Below are 16,171 nucleotides of genomic sequence, written 5' to 3'. Positions count from 1 at the left end.
CTCTCCTGCCTATGTAACTGGAACATCGTAACAATCTTCCTTTAAAAGGTGCATGCATTTCTTTATAAATGAATAATAGCATCGTATTATTGAAAACCCAGACAGTGTTTTCTTATATTCTGCTTACTAATGGTATTAAATAATAGCATACAATTAATATGCTGAAACAGATTTCAGGTGATTTAAAAGGATTTTGGATCAACTGTATAGTCAAATATTATAAAACATATTTTATGTATTTGTCATTGTCTACTAAGATTAACATTTTTTTCATTAAATGCCAGATAAAACCTGTGGAATAACTGAGGGAACAATGAATTCCTGCACTGACTAGAGGAAGAGCCCACTCATTTTTTCTCACTGATCATACTACTTAAATAATTCTAGGTATGGTTCTTATACTGAGGAAAGAGGAAGACAGAATTGAAAAAAGACGTGTGAAGGATACTGACAAAGAAAGGAAGACTACATGCCCACACATGTTAGTGTCCAAGCAGATGAAATGATAGCAGAGGCACCTTTTTATCATCATTGGACACCAATAAACTGAGGGAAATCCTCTTGGGAATCATGCAAAAATCTAGGCATTGCAGGTCTTAGTGATTTGGAATTCAGAAATAATTATTCATACTGTCCACTTATATGTCTACTAGATTTACTTTACCACTTATGGGTAAGACAGAAATAACTAAAATAATTATGTCCTCCAGCTTCCTTCCTCTCTCTCTCCCTCTCTTTCTCTCTCTCCTGAGTAAAAAATGTGATGTCTTCACAAATAAATTCATTTTCTAACTACTTACTTTCCTTATAAAAAGATAGTGAAAATTTCACTTGTAGTCATGAGGTAGTATCAGAATCTCTACTGACACTCCCACTGTAAATAACTAGAAAGATGGGAAAAATATAGGAAGCAACAGTTTTCAGCCATTGCAAAAGAGCCAGCATAAATTTATGATTGTTGAGAGAAGGAAATCATTGCTCTGGACTTCCAGTGAGGGAGAGGACACAGACCGAGACAGTTTTGTTGAACTGAAGAGAAAGATAAGAGGTTCAGGGAACCTAAGAAGGCTGGAATGTGTGAGAGAGAGGACCACAGAAAAGGGAGCAGTTTAGCAGAAGAGCTTTAAAAACAAAAACTCTACATAGGCATCCACTTGAGTCTTTGCCTAGATACTAATCTATGAATTTGTCAGATGAAATTTCCAAAATGCCAGACAAAAATTAACTTCCAGGTAAAAAAATGACTACCTAGGAGCTGTAAGTTGAAAGAATTACCATAACTCAAAAAGGGCCAGAAATTGTTGGATATGCCAACAGCCAAAGTGTAGAGACCTTGTTAAGCATAGGAGACATTCAACAGAAAGCCCAGAAGAGTCTCATCAGAGTAATGGGGCTGAATGAGCCACAAAGTAAAGACTACTCTGATTTGTCCAAAATAATAAAAAATGAGCCTCAGGCTGTGAAAATTCATGTTTAAATAACTTAGATGTCTATCAATAAAAATTGCAACTTTCCTTAAAAGAATACAACAGCATCAGGTATTTGGCAACATAAAATTTATCAGTTTTGACATCAAATAAATGTATTAGACAGGTGAGGAAGCAGAAAAATATGACCCATAGCAAGGAGACAAATCGGAAAACAGAAACTGAAATGATGGGATTAGCAGAAAAGAAATAGAAAGTTATCATTAATATGCTTCGAGATTTACATGAAAGCATGTATATAATAAAGAGTTTAAAAATAGGCAAAAGTTTTCTAAAGATAAAAATATAACTTGTGAAATTGATATTTCACTGAAGAATTAATAATTAATCAAATTGGAGATCTAACAGTAGAAACTATGAAATAAAATCACAGAAAGAAGTAAGCTAAAATAAATAAATAAATAAATAAATACACAGGGACAATTCCTAGGTGGAATTTGGAACAAGAGTAAATGATCTAATATATATGTAATTGGCATTCCAGAACGAGAATAAAGACACTAAAAATAATTGAGAAAATAATAGCCAAGCTTTTCAAAATGAAATAAAAATGATAAACTTAGTGATCTAAAAACGAACAACAAAACAAATGCTTATTTATTAAGATCTAAAAGAATCAAAATTGAAAATTAAAACTATTTATAATTTGTATTTTCTCTATTCAGCTATTCTTGATATTTTTTTTTCCAGTATTGGACACATTGTATTCCATTTTCTTAGAATACCATTATTCCAAATAACTACTTTTATATTTGCCTCATGCTAATAATTTGGTCAACAATTCCATGTTTTCTATATAGGGGTTGTTTCCAGCTTATGCATTTCAATAGCATCCCACCACTGTTTTATTATTTACTTCTTTGTATAATTGCTTAAATACTTGTTTATTTATGCCTCTACATGTTAAGCAGCTTCAGAACACAAGCAGCATATTGCTCATTTTTTCTACACCCAGCTCCTACTTTCATCAACACAAAGATATAAGAAAGAAAACATACACGATAATGTCATCGGGTATCTAAACACCTAAAGGGCCACCCTTGTCTTTTTTAGAATCCTATCCCCTAATAATAAATGCAATTCCAAAATGTATTTAACTACAGGAGAGAGTTATTTCCATGTAATGGAAATAAATATTCTAAGCTCAACCAGAAACCTATATTAAAATTGAAGAAGAAGGGCTTCCCTGATGGCTCAGTGGTTGAGAATCTGCCTGCCAATGCAGGGGACACGGGTTCGAGCCCTGGTCTGGGAAGATCCCACATGCCGCGGAGCAACTAGGCCCGTGAGCCACAACTACTGAGCCTGCACGTCTGGAGCCTGTGCTCCGCAACGAGAGGCTGCAATAAAGAGTGGCCCCCACTTGCCGCAACTGGAGAAAGCCCTCGCACAGAAACGAAGACCCAACACAGCCAAAAATAAATAAATAAATAAATAATTATTAAAAAAAAAAAATTGAAGAAAATGGCTGAACCAGTATCAAGAAAAAAAATCTCAGATACATCATTTTCTTATCATGACAAAGTTTATCCCTCTGAATTGTACGCCTGCTATTTCCTATCAGTTCAAAAGAGGTCTCTGGACACTAGAAAAAAAAACTGCAAAAAAGTGAGAGAAATATGTACACAGTAGCTATTTACATTGTCATGGATTATCCATCATTTGGAGTGTTTTGTGCCCTAAGCAGATATGCAGTGATAAAACATTAGTGAATAGGACAGAAATGAGATAAAAGTGGTTTCAGCCCTTTAGTAGTGTGTAACCTAGGGCGAGTGTCTTGACAATTCTGAGCTGCACTTTAATAGTCTCAAGATTTGGGTTGATATATGACCAAACTTGCATGGTTTCATGGTTTAATGAGGACTCAATTAAGTAACAACAGGAAATAATATTTGTGAAACTTAGTAATAGCATTTGCTCAATAAATGTTAGTTGATTGTCAACATTAAGAATGATACAATTGTAGAAATAGAGTCACAAACTTATGGTTGCCAAGGAGGAAAGTGGGGGAGGGATAAATTGGGAGACTGGGATTGACATATACACACTACTATATATAAAATAGCTAACTAATAAGAACCTACCGTATAGCACAGGGAACTCTACTCAATACTCTGTAATGGCCTATATGGGAAAAGAATCTAAAAAAGAGTGGAGATACATATACATATATAATATATATATATATATATATATATATATATATATACATGCATAACTGATTCACTTTGCTGTACAGCAGAAACTAACACAACGTTGTAAATCAACTATACTCCAATAAAAATTAATTAAAATAAAAGAATGATACAACTGTATATTTCCTTCTGGCTCCACACCTACCAGGGAAGTCCCTTCAGGCATTCTGGTGGATCTGCTCTTTGTGTATTTAAATTCCTAGCCTCCTCACACTCATTCCTGGGTCTCTAGCTAAGGCCTTGGGCAGAGACAGGCCTCCATATGGGGAGGGAAGGGGAAACCTTGAAGATAACTTTTCCCCGCTCTGATTCAATACTTTCCCATGCCTGGGCCTCCCTAGGTTGTGCCACACCCCCATCCTCACCCTTACCCCCAACTCAGGGTTCATAAAACTGCTGGAGCCTTTTGTTTGGGGCTCCCTCCAAAGTGGGGTGAAAAGCACTGACCTACCTGGCTCTATGCTCCATTTCATGGGGTAAAATGCAATGCAGTCCTGAGCCTTTCTCTTATTTCATTGTAGTAAGTGACCAAAGTCTTAACTCTTTCATTTCTGCCTTGTTGCCTTAACTGGCTACCCTGATACCTGGCAGCTCCCCTTTCACCCAGCTCAGCTGAGCTCCTGACACCTAGTAAAATAAAATCAAAGCCAGAGGTATATACTTTTTAATTCCTATATTTAAATAAAATTACTTTGAACAAAATATAAAACTAAACAATGCATCTTACTTAATTCATGAATATTTTTGTAAAGAGCATCATTTTAAATATTATAGATTTTAAAATTCATTTTAATAACATTTTATATCTTTTATATGTGTTTTAATAACATTTATTAAAAGAATGTAGTGTTATAATAAGCATTCCTTCTGACTGAAAGTTAATATAGTCATTTGAACTTTTTGTAAGAGTCATATATATTGCAAATATACGTCTTCCAATTTTTAAGAAGGCAAAAGCTTTCTTATAAGGGGCCCCATCTATAATCCTCATACATTTGCCTATTTATCTATTTGAGAAATTGATATTCAGTATAAAAAATTTAGTTGCTATTCTTATTACCAAATACATGGCTATGAGGCAAGGCAGAAAATATCTTTTTTTTTTTTTTTAATTTTAACATTTATTGGTTTTCTTTGATTGCCTCTGGTTCAGTTTTGGAAGGGCTCTCTGGGTTCTTCTGGCCTTGTTTCCGGGCTGCTGCAGCTGCAGCTTTTAAGGCCCTTTTTTGCTTCTTCAGCTTTTGAGCCTCTTGGAAAACCCGAATGCACAGAGCCTTCTTGGTCACCCAGCGGTGGTGGGCTTTTCGGTAGTACACAGGGGGAAAGGTGTACTCAATCCCCAGCTCCCTGCATGTCTTCTCAAAGACAGCATAGTTGGTCTTGCGGAGGTTTTTGAGCATCTTTTTCCTCTGGTCAATGCTCAGCAGCAGATAGCGCTTGTGGGCTTCGTCCTTTCGATGTTTCTGCATGTGTTCTTCATAACTGCGGATCTTGACAGTCAAGGCAACGATTCGAGCCTCCAGGGAGCTGTTGTCCTTAGGGTTTTCCTCGACCTTGTTCATCAGCTGCTCTTTCTTGATTTTTAGCTTCTCTTTCTGGTTGGCCATTTCCAAAGATAAGAGTTTTTTCACGACATCATCAACCTTCTCAATTCCAGGGATGTCCTGGTAGTCCTTGAGCAGCATAGAAGGGGGTGGGTCATCTTCATGGCTGGGCTGGACTGGTTTCTGGGTGGCATATCCACGGGTGGCCCAGAGGATGAAACCTCCAGGACGTGAGGGAAGGTCCCGCTGGACGGAGAGAAGCTTGGCGCACCCTTCGCCCGGCAGCCCGAGGACTGGGGCCTGGGTCACTGCCTGGGTCCGAATCGGACTCAGCGCCCTCCACGCCGCCCTCAGCATGGTGGCTTCTGACCCCCGAGGGACCCGCCCCACTTAATCAGAAGAATAAGTGGAGTGCTGAGAACAGTTGGAACTTAAAACACCATCTTTTTTTGATCAAAGCAGTAGCAATCCTGCTCAAATTCAAGAGCAGGAAAGAGACCCCTTATCTCCATTAAAAGAATGTAAAATAATTTGCTGCTATGTTTTTGTCTGCTTGCTTATTTTACTTTACCCTTATATTATTAAGGAAATTGAAGTTGCAAAATTACAGGGTTGAAGCTAAGGTTTTAGGGCATTTAGAAAAGTATATTTGTGATGAGATTTGTTTCCTCTGTGATTGTTTTCCTTAATTTCTCACTGCTGAAGAAACTGAAAAAAAAACCTGTGAACAGGAAGATACAGTATGTGAGGCTTGATATTTTCTTGCCTCAGCTAGTGGTCTCATTAATAAAGCTGTATTTGGTGGTGACAGAGGCTGTGGACAGGCTCAACAAGGCAGGCTTATGGTCATTTTATTTGACGTTTTGTGCATCTTTATATATGCAAAGTGTTAAAGTGTTTCAATTAAATATTTTAGTGGAGAACTGTAAAAACCAATTTAGAAACCTAAATTGAAGATGTTTCCTTTGTTATTCAACATACAACCTGTTAGAACAGGGTTTTCTTTCCATAAAGAATTGATTTTAAATCAAATACTCAACATTTGTAGAGCTCTTTTTATTTAAACTAGCAAAGTAATTCAATTATTCTAATTATATCATAATTCTGTGATCACATTTTTCCTACCTGCTTGAATTAAATAACTGAATTTCAAACCTTTTGATATCTATGAGTGCACATGTATTCATATTTCTTATTAAATTACATGTATACAATTGATTGATACTTTTAGAAGTCCTCTGATTATGATTTCTTCAAAGAGGTTATTAAAACTAGACAATAAAGGTCATTTTGTGTATTATTTGTGTTTACTTTCTATAACAATAGATCACACATAATTTATCACCCTGTGTTGACTCATTTGATTTCCAAAATAATCTCTATTTCTAAATTATTTTTCTTTTGATTTAAACAATTTACCTTTAGTTTGCATGAATTAAATTGTATGAATAGAATTGAGAATATATACTCAAATCATTAGATTAAGTATTTTGTATCAAAACATTTTTTATTATGGTAATTATCTTATCTCAAAATGACCTATATATGGAATTTTATGTGTAAATTATTGTTGGATTTATTTTAACCTAGTCACAGATATTCATACTAAGGACATATTTATTAGCTCACTTTTTTGTCTTTGGAGTTACATTTTTCTGATATCACTTCTCTACAAAACACAAATAAAGAACTTTCAGAACATATGTTGGAAGGTGAAAAAAATTATTTCTAAGTTAAAAAAACATTTTAATTTCAGATTTATTTGTGTAAAGGGTTAAGGTTATATGAATGTCATCTCTTTATGAAGTACTACACTCTAGTTTTATTACTAATTCTACTCTTTATCAAATCAAACACTGCATATGGTTATAACATTGATTTCTTAATTTTATGAAAATTGTCCTACCAACAGCTGGTCTCTTGAACAAATGAATATGTCAATGGCTGATTACAGATTAATGATATAGCTATTCTTCAAAAGTGCAGCATTTCTCATTCAAAATTAGCCTCATAGTAGTTTAGAATGCTTATTTAAAAGGAACACTCTTTAACTTATGCATTTAAATATTTTTGTTGATATGAAATTGAATGCTTCTGAAGAGCATACACACTTTAGGAGGAAAAAAAGAACTGAAAGAATTTAAATTTAGGATTATTGAAAAGCACATCTGCTTTGAATGTGATGACTTATCAAGATCAGCATGAAGCAACTGCTAATCAAATTTGCCTGAAGACATCAGACAATACTCTATTATCAGACAAAATTATTTAGGATCATTTTTTTAAATGTTTATTGAACTTGTAAAAATTTAAAAGTTGAGTTAAAAATCAGGAAGTGCTTTGAAATTCTCCTTACCTAGCATATTCCGAAAAACTTGTGTCATCATGCATTTAAAATGATATGGAATGCTAATCATAGCAATAGTTTTCTTACACTTTGGGATACTACAACAACATCATTATGCTACAGCAATTTCTGAAAATGAGTGTTCTTTTACCATGTTACTTCTTGGTCTATCAGCTACTGTCATAAATGATCTAACTATCCATCAACCATATATTTGAAAAATGTCTTTTATATTGGGTCCCAATGGTTAGGTAAGCAATGACAAAGGTAATAGACAGAATAAAATTAACAAATAAGCCTAGTCTCAGTGTTAATATCTTGAACATACCACTGTGATGCTTCCCAGTTTTGAAGAATTTTGCTTTTCTTTATTACTGTGATTGACATATTGAAAGCTGAGTTCATTTGAAATTCATATCACCTGACAGTCGGTTTGGAGAAAACTTTACTGATACTAAACACACAATGTATTGAATGCACATAGATAAATAAAAGTCCTCCAGAACTGAAAAGTCTGCTAAAAAAAAAATGCAAGTAGATGAATGTGCTCCAATAAAAGCTGTCTTTTCACAAAATTAGTATTTAAATTCCTATAGATTTTTATATTTCCATTTAAGCAAATCTGTAAGTTTTAGCTATTGAAGCATGAGTTTATTCTGTCACATAATTTTTCTACAATGTAACTCTAGCAAAAATGTCAGCTGAGATCACGAGAGCATTTCAAGGAACTTAAACATACCAAAAACATGGTTATTAATGTAATCTTTTGTATAGAAGACAAACTTTTCTAAGTGTGTGTCTCACAAATCCCCATAAATTGCCCAAGCTGATGAGTAACCCACACACTCACACACACATGCACACACTCAGATTAGTCAAGTTACCTGTGAGTTCTTAGGTACTTGTGCAGCAGTCAGGCTCCATAACCCAAGCTCTGAAACTCTGTCGTCAGTCTAAAATAGTGTCTAAATGAGGTGACTGAGGAACGGGAAACATAATTTGACCAAGGTCACATGATAACTAAGTGGTGGAGCCAGAAAAAATACAATTTAAAGAGAAATTTAAATACTTAGAACTGAGTTGTTAACCCTCTACTTGAGGACTTTACAAGAGTATTATTTTTGAAAGGCACTATTTCAGTCAGTTCACACTACTATAAAATATATGTAGATTGAGTGGTTTATAAACAATGGAAATTTATATCTCACATTTTTGGGGGCTGGAAATTGGATATTGAGCTGCCAGCATGGTCAGATTCTGGTGAGGACCCTCTTCCAGAATGCAGATTGATGACTTCTTGTATCCTCACATGGTAGAGAGTAGAGAGAAGAATCAGGCTCTCTCCTGACTCTTATAAGGGCACTAATCACATTCAAGAGGGCTCCACCCTCACTACCTCATCTAATCCTAGTTACTTCCCACAAGTCCCATCTCCTCATTCCATTACATGGGGGGTAGAGTTTCAACATATGAATTTTCAGGGGAGCATACACATTCAGTCTATAACAATCCATATTCTATACATTAAAAACAACATAAGAGGCCTTTCTCACCTTCTGAGATGGCCCACACTCTGTGGAGTGTGTTTCACTCTAAATAAATCCACTTCTTACCCATTACTTTGTCTCACACTGAATTCTTTCTGTGATGAGACATGAAGAACCTGAGCTTCGTTAAGTCCTGAAACCAGGGAAGGATGATTCTAAGAGGTCCTCACGGCTGCACCTCTCCCTACTGGCTAAGCTGGGACCCTCCTGGGCTGCTGATAAGATCTGGGACCCTCCCACACACTGACTCAACAACCTGCTTGCTCCAGGGCTAGGTGTGACCTTCCTGCTGGCTGGGAGGGTCCCTGGGTGTTGTCTTGGGAGGGTCCTTGATGGTCCTTAAAGTTCTGCTGGAGCCAATATAACCAGATGTTGCTGGGACCAGCTGAGGACCAGACCCCGCCCCCCACCATCACAGGATCTTAGTTCCCCACCACAGATTGAACCCAGGCCCACGGCAGTGAAAGCACAGAGTCCTAAGCACTGGACCGCCAGGGAATTCCGCTGGAGGTTCAACATTGATGCAATGATATTACTGATGCCCAGCCCTCACTCAGATTGTAACTGTCTAATAACTTCATATATGTGTTAAAAAAAAAAAAAAAAAAGAAAATTGGAGGAAAATACTGATTTTTAATTATACTTTTTCTTGTAAAATTAGGTCTAGCAAACCTATAATTAATATGATTCAAGTGTTAGAGCATAAACCAGAGCAAAAAATAATATTTTGAGCATAAACTTAAAAAAATAGGTATTCTTGTTCTGCTTAAAAACATAACATGCTCATATCTTGGGCTATGGAGCTTGGATTATAATTTCATAATTTTGGGTTATCTTAATATATTTTAGAAAACCAGAAAAAATCACTTGCAAATATATGGAAAATGTCATTTATTTTAATTATTAAAATTCTTTTGTATGCACAGGTGGTATTTTTTATATACTATTTCCCACTTAGACTAGAAATAGCCATAAAAAAACCTTGCATTAAATACACAGCTGCGCTTAATGCTTTCCAATTATGTTTTTCTCATTTTCACTTTTTTGTATTTATGCAAATACAATTAATTATATTGAATAAACTAATGATATAGAATAATTCTTAACTTAGCATCCTAAAACATATAGTTTTTATCAAATTAGTAATTATTATAATTACTTTAGTAAGAAATATTCTCAATAGTAGAAGATTCAAGAAGCTTGATACTCAAGGAAAAACAAATTCAGGGGAAAATTAGGGTTGTAAAAGCCACATATATAGAATTAGAGAAATCTTTCAACTGGGCTACCATATACAGTTTGCTTTGGAGCTGATAACAAAGATGTTTACTATGAAATAGTCTCAGATTCTTAATTCATTACTTTAGAGAAAAGCTTTATTAATAAATATCAGGGAAAATTACCCCCCACCTATTAACAAATCATTCTCCTTTTCTTCCTAGAGAAGAACACAGTTCTAGCAATATATTTATATTTCTTAAGTAGAACAGTGATAATTTCTCCAACAACAGAATCAACATGGTTATTTATACTCACATGATCTATGTGTAAGTTTTTTTTATTTTAAAAATACATAGTGGGGCTTCCCTGGTGGCGCAGTGGTTGAGAGTCCGCCTGCCAATGCACGGGACACGGGTTCGAGCCCTGGTCTGGGAAGATCCCGCATGCCGCGGAGCAACTAGGCCCGTGAACCACAACTGCTGAGCCTGCGCGTCTGGAGCCTATGCTCCGCAACAACAGAGGCCGCGATAGTGAGAGGCCCGCGCACCGCGATGAAGAGTGGCCCCCGCTTGCCTCAACTAGAGAAAGCCCTCGCACGGAAACGAAGACCCAACACAGCCAAAAATTAAATAAATAAAAAATAAATAAATAACAAAATTTAAAAAAAAATGCATAGTAATATTTCTGTCACACTTTGATGTTTGCAAATTTTCTTAAGAGAATCTTTTATATCATCTTCAATGTTATACCATTACTACTAGTCATTACTGCCTATAATATGTCAAGTAACTAGTTCTTATAGCAAGAACTGGTTAGGTATGGAAAACATTGTACTCTGAAATTAAAAATAACCATAAATGCATATGCATACAGCCTATATGAAAATTAAAATAATTATAATGTTTATATTTTACACAATTTTACTTTTCTCAGAAAACTTACACATACACATTTTATTTAATGTGGATTAATATGCATAATTTATTTGGCCGGCATTTAACAAACAGTTTGTATAGCTGATAAAAGAAACTATGTGAGCATGTAGATGCCAATTATGCATTTTTTGTATCAGCTATTCTTAGTGCTTTAATTTCAATGTAAGAGCACCTTGTAAGGGTCAAATGTCTTGCCTTTATCTGTCTGCTTCTTGCTTTCAAAGTGTTTAGTATTCTTCTCTCACCTTTAACTATAATGTTAGCTGTGGTATTTTCATAGATATTTTTTATCATGTTGAGAAAGTTTCCATTTACTCCTAACTTACTGAGTATTTTTGTCATGAAAGGGTGGTTAAATTTGTCAAAATTTTTTTCTGCATCTATTGAGATTATCATGTAGTTGTTTTTATTTATTCAATTAATATGACGTATCACATTTATTTCATTGCATTCCTGGGATAACCCCGATTTTGTTATGGTGTATAATGCTTTTTATATGCTGATGAGTTGACTATTCTAGTATTTTGTTGTGAACACAGCTTACATCAGTTGCATCTGCCCCACCCGGCACACTGATGGGCAGGGTGAGCCAATCAGTGCCCAGGTTGGCACCACTCAGCAAGTGGCTCAGTGTTCACTATCACTGCTCAGGGGCCCCTACTGCACCACTGCTGTGAGCTCAGCCCCTGGGGCATTATGAGATCTGAACCAGCCAGAGGTTCTGGAACCTTCCCAGCCAGTGACTCTGGAGGGCCTGAGTTACTGCCTCAGTCAAACCTCTTCAGTTGAGGTTTATAACTATTAAGTTACAGAGTGGCAGCAGCCAAGGCAAGTCCTTACATGCAGCCCTTCCACCTGCCCTGCGTGTGTGTGTCTCTGCTGTACCAAGGTGTTTTTTACATTTAAAGAAGAAAAAAAGCTAGACAGGAAGGAAGAGAGGGAGGGGCAAAAACTTTATTTTAAAAAAATGGAATCATCTTTAAGGCCATTTTTTCTGAGGTTTAATCTGGCCCCAAGGAGGCTCCCCTCAGCTGTCTTTCTGCCTGATTCTCTCTGTTAAAATATTAGTTGGTCGAAGTTTAGATTGTTGCTCTAGTCTGTTGTTACCAGACTCTTCTTAATGTTTCCTACCCAAATTTCCACTGTTTTCAAGTGGCCTTATGCTTAAACTTCCCCACTCTCTGTTCCAAATTCAGCCTGTCCCCTTGGGGACAGTCTCACAGCTCTTAGTTCTTACTGCCTTCCTCTCCCCTTAGGTCAATCTCCTGCACCACTGCTGTGCAGTTGGGATAAGGGCAGAGACAGTGGCCTGACCTCAGAAGGAAATCTCTCCTGTACAAGCAGGGCTCTGGGCAAGGGCAGTAGCTCATGATCCTCTGAGCTTGCCTCTAGGGCATAAAACCTTTACCCTGTGAATAATGTTAAACAGGGATGTCAGGACTCTATTCTGAGGCTGCAGTGCCTGGAATAGAAACTCCACCATAGGAATTGGGGATAGATGGGGAAAGGGAGCCCCAGATCTCTCCCTGTCTACTGCCTGTAAGAGAGCTCCTGCAGCACAGAGCTGAGGAGGACAGGAAACGCTGAATACCCTCCATCTCCCGGAGCGATACTGTAGCCCGAGGCTGGGATCTGGAGGGAAGGAGAGCCCTGCGATCTTGGCCACACCCACCTGTAGTGATGCTGTAGTGGTCAGGTTGGGAGAGCTTTGTGGCTCAAGTGCCACAGTCTCTGGATATTCTTACCAGTATTTAGCAAATTTCTTTTTTTCTGTAAAACATTCTTCTGGTTGTATGTCTTTAGGGTAATATTCAGAGGCTTTAAGTGTTTTGTTTTTTAAAAATAGTTTCCACTGATTATGGTTGTTTCTCTTGGGAAAGGGTCCTCTGCCATTCCAGATGTCATTAAAGGCAGTTTTTTTTTTCCCCTCCAAAAAAATACTACCACAAGGAATATAATTATCATTATTGTATTTGAATAATTATATACGAAAAACATCTTGTGGAATGAGTGACTGTTCTCTACAATATATCATGATGTTTTCTGTGTATTAAATAATGAAATACATGTGAAGTTATTTAGCATAGGAGCTGGCATGTGATTCTTGATAAGTTACTCTTCTTTCTGAATATGTTGGGGGGACATTTTATGATTATAGTTGGTCTGGAATTCATCTTGCCGTCAACAGAGACTTGAGAGGGCTTCTTGAGTTTTCTGTCTTGTCAAAAGCAAACAGATGTCACTAGGGAGATTTTCTGGAAATTATAATGTCTCACATTTAATTTGCAAAAGTGTGAACTATGTTTAGTTGCATATGTTTTTATATCAATAATTATTTTATGCTAATGTTCACATATGTATGTTCTGCTAGCATCTGTTCTTTATGCCTGGAGAAATGCATCCAACTAGTACTTCTAATGTTATGTACTTCAAATACTTCAAAGAACTATGTAGCAAATGCGATAAACCCTTTTATATCACAAGAGTGCCAGTTTCCTCCTAGGTTCATTCCTACACTTCATCAAGCTTAACCAATCCTGTCTCTTCGTGACCTCGAGTATTGCCTGCAGTTTTACTCTGCTTTTTAGATTTGTGCACTGATCTAGGTTTTTCTGCTTTGCCCTCGGAACTTATTTAGTATGTAACCGAGATTTATCTTTTTGGCTTTTCTCACTGTTATCTATTTATGAGGTTTGATATTAACCCCAGCATCTCCTAACCTACAATGAGAAGAAGTTAAAAAATTAAACTCATCCCTTTACCAACACCCTGAGCCAAATACCACTTTCCATACCTTGCCGATTGTTATACACAGAACAATTTTTTAAACAATATTTATTTTATTGTTTGAGTGGATTATTTTTAATTGTTAGAATTAGACACAGACCTTAAGACACAAACTGGACTATCATTTTTATCTTTAAAAGTCCTATAGTAGTTATAAGGAAGCCCTCCCTCAGAGCTAGGGTAACTGGGGTAGAGATCAAGAAGGAAGTGGGGGATAAGCCAGACCTTAAAGGATTCCAGTAAAAGAACAGAATCCTAAGAGTGAATTAATTAACATTTGTATAAGTGAAAAATCTCAGAATTCATAAAACATGCCAGAGATACTTAGTGACTACAGGATTACGGGTAGCAGCAATGGAAGATAATTTTTGAAAGGCAAGCTGAATTCAGATTGTGGAAGGTTTAGGTTTGAAAAATGTAAGAATACAACACATGATGCTACTGCTGTTGCCTTGTTCTCAAGAATAGAGGAAGTTGATACATCAGGGAAATATCAGTGAATACTGTGAAACACAAATAAAAGAGACGTGGACAGAGCCACAAGTTAGGGGTGTTAGTTGATAAGGAGATAAACAAGGGGAATGGAAAGAAAGGAGCCAGAAGTAAGAAAAGTCATGACAGTGAGACCAACAGACCTTCAGAAGGGAGAGAGAAATGCCAAGTGTGACCAAAGCTTTAGAAAATAAGATAAGAAAACAAAACCAAAACCAGAAAGTGGTTGATCATGGGGATTTAAGATTTATGTAATCGGTATACAACTGTTTATTGCTTCAAGGTAATATTCTGCACTACAACAAGACCTAAAATTTAAAGTAATAAGCAGAGAATGAGGTATATTGTATCCAGAGATAATAAAACTGCATAGCCTCAAGTGTCTGTTGTGAAATTTCCTTTATAAAACATCAATTATATGAATGTGTCACATTAAGCAGTTTTTGGAAAGAATTCTTGTGTTCCACTCAGAAAGGTGAATTGATTCTTTTGCTGCTCTTGAGCAGTGCAAATTTAGTTATAATATTGCTTTTCAAGGATTTTACTTTCATGTGTAAGGGTTTATGTAATATTGGCTATCCATTCAGGTTACAATTATTTCCAATGGGCGATCTGTTCTTAAGATATATGGAACCGATTAGAAAATCCCTGTAGGTTGAATATTTAATTATGAACAGCTTAATTCATTAAATTTCTCTAAATACCTATAGTATGAAATGTTGCAGAAGTCAGAAAGATACACTTTCCCATTCAAGACACATGATTTATCAAAATTGCTCAGTGGGGAAAAATATTAAAACTCTCCATATTCTGGAAGTTTATACATTTGGTGAAATGTAATAGTGCTTCTGATTTAGCTGACTTGAAATTTATTAATTTTCATTACTAGAACCAATTATGGCCATTTCTACTTACTATTTCCCTCATTAGAAAGCTCTAGTGTATGCCATCAGTCAATTAATGACTCGGCCCTCACTACCTTACCTGCTGTGTTATAGTAACTTCATGAGTAGTGAAGGGTTTAAGCATGTAGATAGTTTTGGTTTTTACTATTATTTGTGGGGAAAAGCAACTAGAAATGTCATAAGATGATCTGCATCACACCCAGGTTTTCTCACGCCTGAAGCTTACATATATGGAGGCACTTTTTAAGAGAAATAAAATTTAAAATGTATTTATAAAGATATAAATAAATATTTGGACCTTGGAAAGGGCTCATATAAGTGTGAAGTCCTAAAATGTATGCATCATGATAAATCTGTCTCTAAAAAAAATAATTGTCAGTATGATATTTAAAGGGTGAATTCAATTCCATTGAAGGAAAAGGCTTTATAATGTGGCATACTAGAAAAAGTAGATGAATTAATGCCTTCTTTTTTTTTATTACATCTTAATAAAGCTTGTGGCTCAAAAGTGGTGTATCCTTTGATTTTGTATTATCAAGTTAGCTTACAGAATGTTTACCAAAAATTAAAATGTTTCAGCCTTAATACCTGGAATATAATGTTGTAGTTAATAACCCAATGTCATACCAATATATACCCTGGAAGAAAGAGAATACCCATAACAAATATAAAAGCAGATATTACCTTGGTGGGGAACTATTTGTAACACAC

General features: G+C 35.9%; 1 protein-coding gene across 1 annotated transcript; it reads right to left on the bottom strand.

Moving 5' to 3' along the window:
* Window positions 1-4,777: 4,777 nt before the first annotated feature.
* LOC103013598 (28S ribosomal protein S15, mitochondrial-like) lies at window positions 4,778-5,607 on the bottom strand. Its single transcript, XM_028168755.2, has one exon. It carries the CDS (start codon window positions 5,581-5,583, stop codon window positions 4,804-4,806), a length of 780 nt encoding a protein of 259 aa, XP_028024556.1. The 5' UTR covers window positions 5,584-5,607; the 3' UTR covers window positions 4,778-4,803.
* Window positions 5,608-16,171: the final 10,564 nt, after the last annotated feature.

Source organism: Balaenoptera acutorostrata, chromosome 1 (genome assembly GCF_949987535.1).
Source record: "Balaenoptera acutorostrata chromosome 1, mBalAcu1.1, whole genome shotgun sequence".
In the NCBI taxonomy this organism is placed as follows: Eukaryota; Metazoa; Chordata; class Mammalia; order Artiodactyla; family Balaenopteridae; genus Balaenoptera; species Balaenoptera acutorostrata.
The sequence above is the reverse complement of the archived record's forward strand: the minus strand, read 5'-3'. Positions and strand labels throughout refer to the sequence as shown.